This window comes from Scyliorhinus torazame, chromosome 19 (genome assembly GCF_047496885.1).
Source record: "Scyliorhinus torazame isolate Kashiwa2021f chromosome 19, sScyTor2.1, whole genome shotgun sequence".
Taxonomy (NCBI): Eukaryota; Metazoa; Chordata; class Chondrichthyes; order Carcharhiniformes; family Scyliorhinidae; genus Scyliorhinus; species Scyliorhinus torazame.
In genome coordinates, this window is record NC_092725.1 from 92,193,074 (window position 1) to 92,205,391 (window position 12,318).

General features: G+C 49.8%; 1 protein-coding gene across 1 annotated transcript in view; it reads right to left on the minus strand.

Annotated features, from left to right (window-relative positions):
• LOC140396301 (uncharacterized) overlaps positions 1–12,318 on the minus strand; it is a 60,468-nt gene that overhangs the window by 13,250 nt on the left and 34,900 nt on the right. The window contains exons 6-8 of the mRNA XM_072484760.1: positions 5,691–5,793; positions 1,891–2,011; positions 554–635 (exon numbers count right to left, since the gene is read on the minus strand). Of these exons, the coding sequence (XP_072340861.1) occupies positions 554–635; positions 1,891–2,011; positions 5,691–5,793 (306 nt within the window). The remainder of the gene's footprint in view (positions 1–553; positions 636–1,890; positions 2,012–5,690; positions 5,794–12,318) is intronic.

Below are 12,318 nucleotides of genomic sequence, written 5' to 3' on the forward strand. Positions count from 1 at the left end.
TCCCGGTGAGTGGATCACCAAGGAGAACACCGAGGAACTCTCCATGTTCAAATGCTCCAGGATCAGGTGTCATATAGAGTTTGAACAATCCAGTGCTGATAGTGGACAAGTCAGTTTAGCTCCAACACTCCCACTATTAGTTGTCAGGACTGCACTGGTGTAATTCACGTATTGCCTTGGTGGGGAAAGCATTAATTCAGAGCAGGGTTTATTTTATTATGAGATGCTAAGCAAGGGTGTGTTCCAGAGGAAACTTGATAAAAGCGTTACTGGATAGTAAAATAATCCTCACTGCGTTACAATGCCTTGTATGAACTGGCTGAGCATTGAAATTACACTCACTATGAATCCCCCAAACATCTCTCTCTGGCCTGTCCATTATTCTATATTCCCCACTTGATTCCCTTGATTATTGCTCCATCTGTCAGTACCAAAGGAGAGTAAATTGTACATCAATGAAAGTGCAGCTTGGACCGATTCCATTTCACACCAACATTTCATAGTTGATATTTCAGTTGCATTTACAGTATAAACACATATAGCACACACTTACCCACTTGCTCCCCAAAGGCTGGGAGTTACCAAGCGCCTGACAGCTCTCTTGGTGCCAATTAAAAGATTGGTCTGTGTCATGGCTGAAAAATTAAAAAGCAATGATCAGGGTAATTGTGATCAAAATTATTTGTTCAGGAGGAAGGTAAACCACCAACACAAACTAGTTGAGCTGAATGACTCAGCTCCCTGAAGTAACTCTGGCCTGGACTCAGCGGTGAAATGATTGTGCTTGCCGCTCACCATGTGACACACTTTCTTAGTGTCACAAGTAGGTTTACATTAATGAGGTTACTGTGAAAATCCCCTAGTCGCCACACTCCGGCAACTGTTCGGGTACACTGAGGGAGAATTCAGAATGTCCAATTCACCTAACCTGCACGTCTTTCGGGACTTGTGGGAGGGAACCGGAGCACCCGGAGGAAACCCATGCAGACACGTGGAGGACGTGCAGACTCCGCACAGACAGTGACTCAAGACAGGAATCGAACCCGGGTCCCTGGTGCTGTGAAGTAACAGTGCTAACTACTGTGCTACCGTGCCGCTCACTGAGAGATCTAATGAGCTCCGTGGGGTGAACTTCCCTTTCTGAACGTTAACTTCATTCTGCCATCCGATCAACGGCATTGTCATCGAGCAGGCTAACCAGCCAATCACAATGAAGAATTCCCACATTTGAGACCGGGGCGGGAATCTCCGACCCACCACCGGGTCGCAAAATCGCGGGGGGGCGGCATGAATCCCACCCCGCTGGCGGCTGCCAAATTCTCCGGCGCCGGTTTTCATGCGGGGGCGGGGATCACATCGCTCCAGTCAGGGGCCGTTGGCAGCGACCCCCCCGCCCCCCCAGCAATTCCCCGGGTCCCGATGGACCGAGCGGCCGCCCGTTTTCGGCCAGTCCCGCAGGTGTGAAATGGACATGGTCCATCCCGGCGGGACCTGGTTTGGAGGGCGGCTAGCGGAGTCCTCGGGGAGATCTGGCCCCGGGGGGGGGCATCCATGGCGGGCCTGTGCCTTGGGGGCACTCTTTCCCTCCGCGCTGGCCTCTCTAAGGCTCAGCCATGGCCGGCGCAGTGAAGAAACCCCCTGTGCATGAGCAGGAAAGACACCGGCGGTTCTGCGCATGCGCCAACTCGCGCCGGCCAACGGCGGCCCTTCGGCGCCAGTTGGCGCAGCGCCAAACCCGCCGGTGCCGGCCTAGCCCCGGAAGTGTGGAGTATTACGCAACTTCCGGGCGGCCTGACACTGGAGATGTTCGCGCCGCTCTTGGCGCCGGCGTCGGGCCGTCCCGCCAATTGGTGAGACTCCCGGCCCAGATTTATAGATTCATAATTTTACCTGAAAAGTCCAGTGTATATTTAAAATGGCCAGCAGCAAATTGTAGGGATCCTTGGGGATTCAGCTGATAACTCTGTTCGATATCTTGACTATTGAGTGAGCAGACAGCCCTACCTCCACCCTGTGGAATTAAAACAAGACATCAGTATAATCATCCAAACCATCAATTTACATTCTTTAAAATTTTTTTTTAGAGTTATTTGTTTCCAATTAAGGGACAATTTAGCGCGGCCAATGCACCTAACCTGCACATCTTTTGGGTTGTGGGAGTGAAACCCATGCAGACTCGCGGGGAATGTGCAAACTCCACACAGACTGTGACCCAGGGTCGGGATCAAACCTGGGTCCTCAGCGCTGTAGGCAACAGTGCTAACCACTGTGCCACCGTGCTTCCCTGGCCATTCCTTTCTAAAAAGTCGCATGGTGTTTTTAACATCCCTCTGCACATGTACCTGAGGCATTGATTTGCCTCATGTGGAACAAAGCACCCAAAACACAGCACTCCCTCAGCAATGCACTTAAGTGTCAGCACACAACCTCTGACTCTCAGTCATAGATCTGCCAAGCTAATAATAAGGGAAGATAATACTGAGTAAGTGTTGCAGAGCCAGGGGTATCATCTTTCAGAAAATATACTAAAATCCAACGCCTGAACCAATTGAACTATTTGATGAAGATTCGGGAGTTCCCATACCACTAGTACACCTTTCATTTTGTAAAACATTTGATGGGGAGTCAGTGGCTCAGTGGTGTTGTCACTGGACGAATAATGCAGACACCCAGGGTAATGTTCTGCAAACCCGGTTCGAATCCCACCACGGCAGATTAAAAAAATTATGGAATCAAAAGTCCAATGATGACCATGAAACCATGGTTGTAAAAACCCATCTGGTTCACTGATGCCATTTAGGGAAGGAAATCTGCCGCCTTTCCCTGGTCTGACCCACAGCAATGTGATTTGCTCTAAAACGCGCTTTGAAATGGGACTCAAGAGCAAGTAGAGATGGGTAATAAATGGTGTCCCAGCCAGTGACACTCACGTCCCACATGAACGAATAAAAAAAAAAAATCACAAGACACTCACAGGTGGAATTATCAAGCATTAAGCCACAGGGAGTGAATTCCAGAGCTTAGGGCCCAGAGAGCTGAAGGTTCGGCCACCCATGTGAATGTGCAACAAATAAAAATTGGTGGAGCTGCAGAATCCTTGGGGGACTGTAAGGCTGCAGGTGAAGCCATGGAGGCATTTGAAAACAAGGGTGAGAATTTTATATTCAAGGTGTTGCTGAACAAGGAGGGAGGGTGGTTAATGTAGGTCAGTGAGCACAGCGGTGATCCTAACTGGTTCCACTGGTTGTTAGATATTTGTTCAGAAATATGCCACCGCCTCCCCATAAAATGTTTTACAACATTAAAGGTGCAAGTTGTTGTGTGGAAGGAAGTTCAAAGCATACAGCAGACTTGGCAGCATCTGTGAACACACGTCTCAACTCAGTTCATTTTGAGTGGGGCGGCCTGACAGCGAAGTCCCGTGGCCTCTCCAACCCCCCCACATCCCCCCCCCCCCCCCCCATTGTAGGATGCCTTATCCTAAACTAGGGTGATTGCTCTGGACTACGATGCTGAGGGAGTGCTGTATTAATGAACGCATTGCCTTTTAGATGAGCTGCTATTCCTGTTTGCCCCATCACGTGAATGCAAAAGCTCCCATCTCAATCTGTGCAGAGAAGGAGGCAGATCTTCTGGTCTTCCAGTCAAATTCTTCACAATCAATTCTTCACTTTCCTTCACCTGCTCTTTGTGGGTTATTGCTGTACACAAATTGGCAGTTATGCATTTAGTGGCCTGCGCCCTGAGCTCTCAAATTCCCTCCCTAAACCTCTCCTCCTTTCTCCCACTTTCCACTTGTTAACTGACCTAATGTAATTCAAGGGCAAATTTTGTTTCTTAACATTCCTGTGAAGTGGCTTAGGGTATTCTACCTGCATCCTTACCCAGTCTGGCCTACATGTGACTCCAGATCCACAGCAATGTGATTGACTCTTAAATGTCCCCACAAGGGCAACTCTAAGTTGGGTAACTCTTAAGTGTTGTAAACACAATGTTTACAAATATCAACCACATCAAAGAGAGTTAAGTGCACTCCAAACACGCTCCTTCATGCTGAAGCGATGTTGAAGTGCTGAACTGGAAATGTACAGCACTTAACTCTCGTTGGTTACATCACTTATGAGTTACTCATCCTTGAAGAAGATGAATGAAGCTGGTTTGTAGACGTTGTCAATCACAGCGCACTATGGGAAATGAACGAGTGGCTTCCAGCTAAAAGATTTGAGGGGTTTAAACAATGGATACATCTGTTTTCTTTCCAGGAATGGACAGGTGGTGCTTCCAGGTAAGTGTTACAACTGTCACTTTTTTCATTGCCTCGTCTGGACTACTCTGTAGCTTCCAGACAGGGATCTCTTTTCTGGGAGAGTCTGTGGGGTTGTCCCAGGAGGGGCACCTCCTCATTTATGGGGTTCTGGAGTGGCCGGGAGGGGGGGGTCACCCCGTACTTGGGGGAAGGGGGGCACCCAGAAAGCCCGGAGTTGGTGGGCTGCTTTATGACATTTGGAGGGGTGTGGGGGGGGGGGAGGGGGGGGGGGGGGGGTGTTGGAGAGGCCACGGGACTTCGCTGTCAGGCCGCCCCACTCAAAATGGAGGCCCGATAGCTGGATTCCTTCGGGAATCACTCGTAATAAATTTGCATGGCGAAGGATATTGAATTACTTTGTGATTTGCGCTCCACATTGTGTGTGTGTGTGTGTGGGGGGGGGGGGGGGGGGGGGATCAGTAACAATTCCCCTCCAGCGGGAGAACATAAGGAATCACACCCTGTGTCTAAACCTGCACATATCCGAAGCTCAAAATTCCAACTCGGACAATGCCACAGTGGGAAGCAAAGTGGAGCAGCTCTCAAAGTCTTGATTTGACCACGGGATAAGACACCAAAAGCAGCCAGGAAAATTGTGCCTCTCCATGGGTAATTCAAATTAGTTTCTTGAGCGAAAGTTGGGTTTCGTAATGTTAAGCGGATTGACCCCCTGTCTCGCCAGGGTTAAGTCCTTCTGGCCGATTTCTGAGATTATTAGTGCCAAATCAGAGAGACTGGCAACAGCCGGCAGCCAATCTGCTGAGGACTGCCAAATACGTACTGAGTGAAATTCCTGGGAACTCCCCGATCACATTTCCATGAGGTGTCAGCTCAGTGGGTCGTACTCTCTTCTGTGTGCCAAAAGACTGTGGGGTCAAGACCCACTCCAACGACTTGGGAACAAAATTCAAGATTGACACTCCAGTGCAGTAGCGAGGGAGTGCTGCACTGTCAGAGGTGCCATCTTTTGGATGAGACGTTGCCTCCCATGGCACTAATTCAAAGAAGAACAGGATATTATCGTGCCACTTTCCTGGGGCCAATACTCATCCCTGAATCAACATCAGAAAACAGATGATCTGATCACTGCTACTTGTAGGAGTTTGCTGTGTGCAATAGTGGCTGGGGTTGGCAGGGAAATTTGACAGGTGTAAGATTCATTCATCCCCTTTTGGAATTTTCCTGGCCTTGTTTAATGGGCCAGAATTCCGGCAGGATTATATTTCAGCCGATCTACATATCCATGCCTGGCAGCTGAACCAATTTCCACTCAGGAACTCAGTGAGATTCCTGGATCCTCGTTTCTTGATATCGGATCTGAATCTCCAAATTTGTGTGCATAACTGGGCAATGACAACAAAGGAAAATAAGTTTCACCCCTTACCTGTCTCCTGTAATCCAACCAATGGTCATCATCACCTTTGAACTGCCAAGTACAAGAGGTGAGTGGCGGAGATTGAGTCAGGTGAACCATTGCATCTGAAACGCTGCAGAGTTCAAAACCAACAATTCATGTTTTTTCATTTTAAGGTTAGTACTTTTTCTTATTATTTTTATGAAAAGCAACTTGCTTTCTCTTTCTTCTACCCTTAAAAGTCCATTGGATCAAAAGACAACTGTGGCAGAGGTTACAGGCTGAAAAGCCAGAAAGGAGATTTGCATTTATACAGCACCTTTCTCTTCCTCAAGATTTTCAAAAAGAGCCTCACAGCCAGTGAAGCCTTTTTGAAGTGTAGTCACTGCTATAATGTCGGAAATGTAGCAGGCAATTTATACACAGCAAGATCCCACAAACATCAATGCGATACCGACCAGACCATCAGTTTTGTTTGAGGGATAAATATTGTTCAGCAAACTGGGGAAAACCGCTTTAATAAAGCGAGAGGATTCCGGCGAGTTTCGTAAAAGTCTTTTTATTCTGCAAACAACATTATCTACACGAAGTCCGGTGCACCTCACCGGGTCCTCTCTCTTTTCTGGTCAACCCCACGCTGGCTGAACTATTATATCAGTGCTAATAGGCTACTCTGCCCAATGTGGGGAGCTAACAGCACCAATGAGCACGAGCACAGGGAAACAATCATCCCCAGCTGGATGTGGCCCATGCAAGTTACTACAGCTACCCGTGCTCATGATTTGTGAATCGTGGCTTTGGAATCTTTAAGTCCATCTAAGAAGGAAGACGGCTTCGGCATCTCTGCTACCGCAGTGCACGGTAGCACAGTGGTTAGCACTGTGGCTTCACAGCGCCAGGGTCCCAGGTTCGATTCCCGGCTGGGTCATTGTCTGTGTGGAGTCTGCACGTTCTCCTTGTGTCTGCATGGGTTTCCTCCGGGTGCTCCGGTTTCCTCCCACAAGTCCCGAAAGACATGCTGTTAGGTCATTTGGACATTCTGAATTCTCCCTCTGTGTCTCCGAACAGGTGACAGAATGTGGCAACTAGGGGCTTTTCACAGTACCTTAATTGCAATGTAAGCCTACTTGTGACAATAAAGATTATTAATACCCGAGTACTGCGCCAATGCTGACATTTAATATTTTCCACAGGTGTCAACATCACTTTAACAATGACTTTTCCTTTAAGTCTTCCTGCCTCAGAAGATACCACTCGATCAGGGCTTGTCCATGTTGACTGTCATTTACTGTCCATCCCGCTGAACCTTGACTTCAAAATTCTTTGGCTTAATTTGTAACACCAACTCCCGCATATCTGGAGGGAGAAAGCCGCCCAACTAACATCCCTCTCACCGTGAGTATGTAATCTAGGCGGACGTTCCAGTGCTGTACCGCCAGAGGTGCTGCCTGTCAGATACTATTTGTGGGATCTTACTTTGCTCAAATTGGCTATTGTTTCCACCTAAATCAGAACTTCAAAAAGTTAATTTATGGGCTGTAAAATAAAACCTACCTTTTAAATAATTTAATTAAAATTGGGAGATTCTTTCTAAACTGCTCCAGTTCCTGTCCTTGTACCGTGTGTTTGATTCTGACAAGGGAATGACTTGTCTCGGAGATTGAATGCTTCTGTAGATTTAGCCCAGGGTTAGAATTGTTTTTCTGCAGCGATAGATGTTGGGTAATGACCTCCCCATTTTCCTGATTTTTTTTTACAATAAGCACAATAACCATTTTGAAAATAAGAAGAGCTGATGCCAGTCACTAAGGTGTCCGTAATTTAAAGATTTCACGTTAATTGCACCTTGGTCAGTGTTAAGCTTCCAATTACAACCATTCTACTTACTCTCCCAGTGAAGACGGAGGAAAAAATGGCATCTCCCATTATGAGAAGGAGTGATTTTAATAATCTATCCTTTTTTAGTTGGTAAAAATAGATTGAAAATTACAGAGTGGTTTATTGTCTAAGGAACCCTTAGGATAAAGTTATTCGATTTTTAAAATTCTCGGGCGTCATTCTCCGCCGGCGGGAGTCTCCGTTCTGCCAGCGCCCGGGGGTTTCCCGACGGCGTGGGGGTGCCCCACAATGGGAAACCCCATTGACCGGCCGGTGTTACGGAGACTCCCGCCGGCCGGTCGGGGCAGAAATGTGGCGGGGCGGGTAGGAGAATTTCGCCCCTCATCTTTGTTTTCATGGCTTCCACCTGACACCTAACTTGATTTCTGGAACTTTCTGCAGCCCTCAGGAATCTCTGAGCTGCTTCAATTCCAGCCACTTGAGCATTCCCAATTTTAATTGTTCCTAAACTGGTGGCCATGCCTTCAACTACCTGGACCCCAAGCTCTGGAATTCCCTCCATAAACCTCTCTGTCTCTCCATCTCTCCCCCATTAAGACACTTCTGACACCAATCAAGTTCGCCACGTTTTTGATCACCCTAATCTCTCCTCATGTGGCTTGATGTTAATTTTTAAAATATTCGTTCCAGTGAATTGCCATGGGATGTTTTATTACGTCAAAGGTGCTTTTATAAATGCAAATTGCTGTTTCAGAATAAATTGTTTCAACATTCCGTTACTGCTCAGATAAATGGGATTTCTCGGGCAGGATTGGCTGGAGAATCGGATCCGACGCCAAATCGCAACACCCCAGCACCTCAACAGCGGCTTCAATGCATTCCGGAACACATGTACAGTAGACACCGTTTGCATATCATTAGCGGGCCCAGCCCGGTATTTTCCAGGGCCTCCGCGATTCTCCGCCTCCAATGGGCCACGTTCCTGATGGCGTGGTTCACGTGTTCTTTTAGAAATAATGAAACTGGGTCACAATCCTGATCAATAAGCGGGTGGTGTTTGAAGTGGGAAGAATAATCTCGGACGTGGGAGGACGGTACATTATGGTCAGTGGGAAGCTAGAGGCGGTGCAGGTGTTATTAGTTAATGTATATGTGGCAAACTGGGGCGATGTGGAGTTTATTAGGAGGATGCTGGGAAAGATACCGGACCTGGACTCGCACAGGATGGTCATGGGAGGGGACTTCAATACAGTTATGGGCCCGGGCGTAGACCGGTCAACCTCGAAAACAGGCAGGCTGCCAGCAATGGCAAAGGAACTAAGAGGGTTCATGGAGCTGATGGGGGGGGGGGGGGGGTGGATCCATGGAGATTTGGGCAGCTGAGGGTGAAGGAGTTCTCCTTCTACTCACACGTGCATAAAGTGTACTCCCGGATTGATTTCTTTATTTTGAGCAGGGCCTTTCTGGCTGGGGTGGCGGACACGGGGTACTCGGCGATCACAATCTCAGACCATGCTCCACACTGGGTTGACCTGCAGGTTAGCAAAGACAGTAGTCAGCGCCCGCACTGGAGTTAGATGTGGGACTTTTGGCGGATGAAGGGGTGTGCGAGCGGCTGAGAAATGCATTCAGAGCTACTTACAGGTCAATGACACGGGGGAAACTTCGGCAGCTAAGGTTTGGGAAGCACTGAAGGTGGTGGTCAGGGGGGAGCTGATCTCGATCCGGGCTCATAGGGAGAAGGTTGACAGGGCAGTGAGGAACCGACTGGTAAAGGAGGTATTACAGATTGATAGGAAGTATGCGGAGATGCCAGAGACAGGGCTTTTAAGGGAACGGCGGAGGTTACAGGCGGAGACCACAGGGAGGGCGGTGGAGCAGCTGAGAAAGGCGAGGTGGTGCGATTTATGAACATGGAGAGAAGGCCAGCAGAATGCTTGCACAGCAGCTTAGGAAGAGGGAGGCAGCTAAGGAGATAGGGAAGTAAAGGACAGTGAAGGGAACCTGGCTGTTGATTCGGTAGGGGTGAATAAGGCGTTTAGGCATTTCTACAGCAGGCTGTACAGGTCGGAACCCCCTACGGGGCCGGAGGGAATGAGGCACTTCTTGGAGGGGCTGAATTTTCCAATGGTGGACAGAGAGCGGGTAGAAGGGCAGGGGGCCCCAATTTGGCTGGAAGAGATAGTGGAGGGCTTGAAGGCCATGCAGGCAGGTAAGGCCCGGGGTCCGGACGAGTACCCAGTGGAGTTTTATAAAAAGTTCTCGGGGATATTGGGGCCAGTGTTGTTGAGGATGTTCAATGAGGCAAGGGAAAGAGGGGTGCTGCCCCCGATGATGTCAGAGGCAACGATTTCGCTGACTCTTAAGCGGTCAAGAACCCGGAGATGTGTGGGTCCTACAGGCCGATCTCCCTGTTGAATGTGGATGCCAAGTTGCTGGCCAAAATCTTGTCCTCCAGGATTGAGGATTGTGTTCCGGACGTTATTGGGGAGGACCAGACGGGGTTTGTTAAGGGTAGGCAGTTGGTGGCCAATGTAAGAAGACTGTCAAATGTGATCATGATGCCCCTGGAAGGTAGGGAGGTGGAGGTAGTGATCGCAATGGATGCAGAAAAGGCTTTTGATCGGGTAGAATCGAGGTACTGGGACGGTTCGGATTTGGGCGGGGCTTTATTAACTGGGTCAGGTTACTGAATCAGGCTCCTGCGGCAAGTGTACGGACGAATAGGACAACTTCGGACTATTTTAGACTGCACCGGGGTGCGAGACAGGGATGCCCCCTCTCCCCACTGTTGTTTGCAGGGTTTCGCTCTATGAGGATGATATGCTTCTGTACATTTCGGACCCAGTAGAGGGGATGGAAAAAATCATGAAGATTCTAGGGGAATTCGGCTGGTTGTAGGGGTATAAGCTAAATATGGAAAAGAGTGAGATGTTTGTGGTTCAGGCGAGGGGACAAGAGGGGCAACTGGGAGAGCTGCCAATTAGGTCAGTAGGAGGAAGTTTTAGGTACCTAGGCATCCAAGTGGCGCGGGAATGGGACCGGCTGCATAAATTGAATCTGGCCCGGCTAGTGGACCAAATGAAGGATGATTTTCGAAGTTGGATGCGTTTCCGTTGTCTCTGGCTGGGAGGATGCAAACGGCGAAAATGACGGTTCTCCCGAGATTCCTGTTTGTATTTCAGTGTCTCCGCGATCCTTTTTGAGCGGGTCAACAGAGTGATCATTGGCTTCGTCTGCGGGCAAGACCCCGCGGGTAAGGAAGGTGATGCTTGAGCGGAGTGGGGGAGAGGGTGGGCTGGCGCTGCCAAATTTTAGCAACTATTACTGGGCGACTAATATAGCCATGATCAGGTGGGGGGGGGGAGGGGGAGTCGGCATGAGTGCGTATGGAGGCGGCTTCTTGTAAGGGCACCAGTCTAGGGGCGTTGGTAACTGCGCCTCTGCCGCTCCCGCTGGCACGGCACTCCACCAGCCCCGTGGTGGTGGCGGCCCTGAGAGTTTGGGTCCAGTGGAGGCAGCATGTGGGAGCAATGGGAGCATTGGTCTGGGCCCCAATTTGTGATAATCACCGGTTTGCCCCGGGGAGGATGGATGGGGGTTTCCGGTTATGGTGGAGAGCGGGCATTGAGAGGATGGGAGATGTGTTCATAGAGGGGAGCTCTGAGTATGAGGGCATTGGAGGAAAACTTTGGGCTGGCGAGGGGAAACGAATTCAGGTATCTGCAGGTGCGAGACTTCCTTCGTAAACAGGTGTCAACCTTCCTGCTCTTACCGCTGAGGGGGATTCAGGACAGGGTGGGAAGGGGAGGGGAGCGCCTCGGACATCTATCAGGAGCTTATGGGGTCGGAGGAGTCGCAGGCCAAGGAGCTGAAGCTCAAGTGCGAGGAGGAGCTGGGAGGTGAGATAGAGGATGGTCTATGGGCAGACGCGTTGAGTAGAGTCAACGCATCCGCAACATGTGCCAGGCTCAGCCTGATACAATTTAAGGTTGTTCACCGGGCTCACTTGACAGTGGCACGGTTGAGTAGATTCTTTGGGGTGGAGGACAGGTACACAAAATACGCGGGAGGACCAGTGAACCATGTCCACATGTTTTGGGCATGTCCGAAGCTTAGGGGATTTTGGCAGGGGTTTGCGGACGTCATGTCCAAGGTTTTAAAAACAAGGGTGGCGCTGGGTCCAGAGGTGGCAATTTTTGGGGTGTCGGAAGATCCGGGAATCCAGGAGGAGAGAGGCAGATGTTCTGGCCTTTGCTTCCCTGGTAGCCCGGAGACGGATACTATTGGCATGGAGGGGCTCAAAGCCCCCGAAGTCGGAGACCTGGCTATTGGACATAGCTAGCTTTCTTTGTATGGAGAAAATTAAGTTCGCCTTGAGAGGGTCGCTGTTAGGGTCGGAACACCATTGCTGCAGCCGGCAAGATAGCCATACAGCTGTGCACACTGCTAACAGCCCACTTTGGACTTCGCGCCACGGGTCGTATAGGTGTCCCCCCAGGACATTCGCCTTGGGTGCCCTCTGGCCCCAGCCGACCCATCAGCTGTATGGGCATGCTCCAGTGCAACCAGTGCCATCTTCTTGGCTGGGATGAGTGTGTGTTGGGATTGTAATGTTTATGTGCGGCTGCAGCTTGTCAGCATCCCGAGTGTCAATCACGGACCCGGCGAATCCCGCACCGTTTTTCATTGGAATCGATTGTGTTCCACGCGGCACCGGTGCTAGCCCCTCAAAGGTATCGGAATCGCTCCAGCTGCGGCACCGGCTTTTCTGTTGTAAAAGTCCACAGATTCTGCATTGGCGTCAACACTTGGTCTC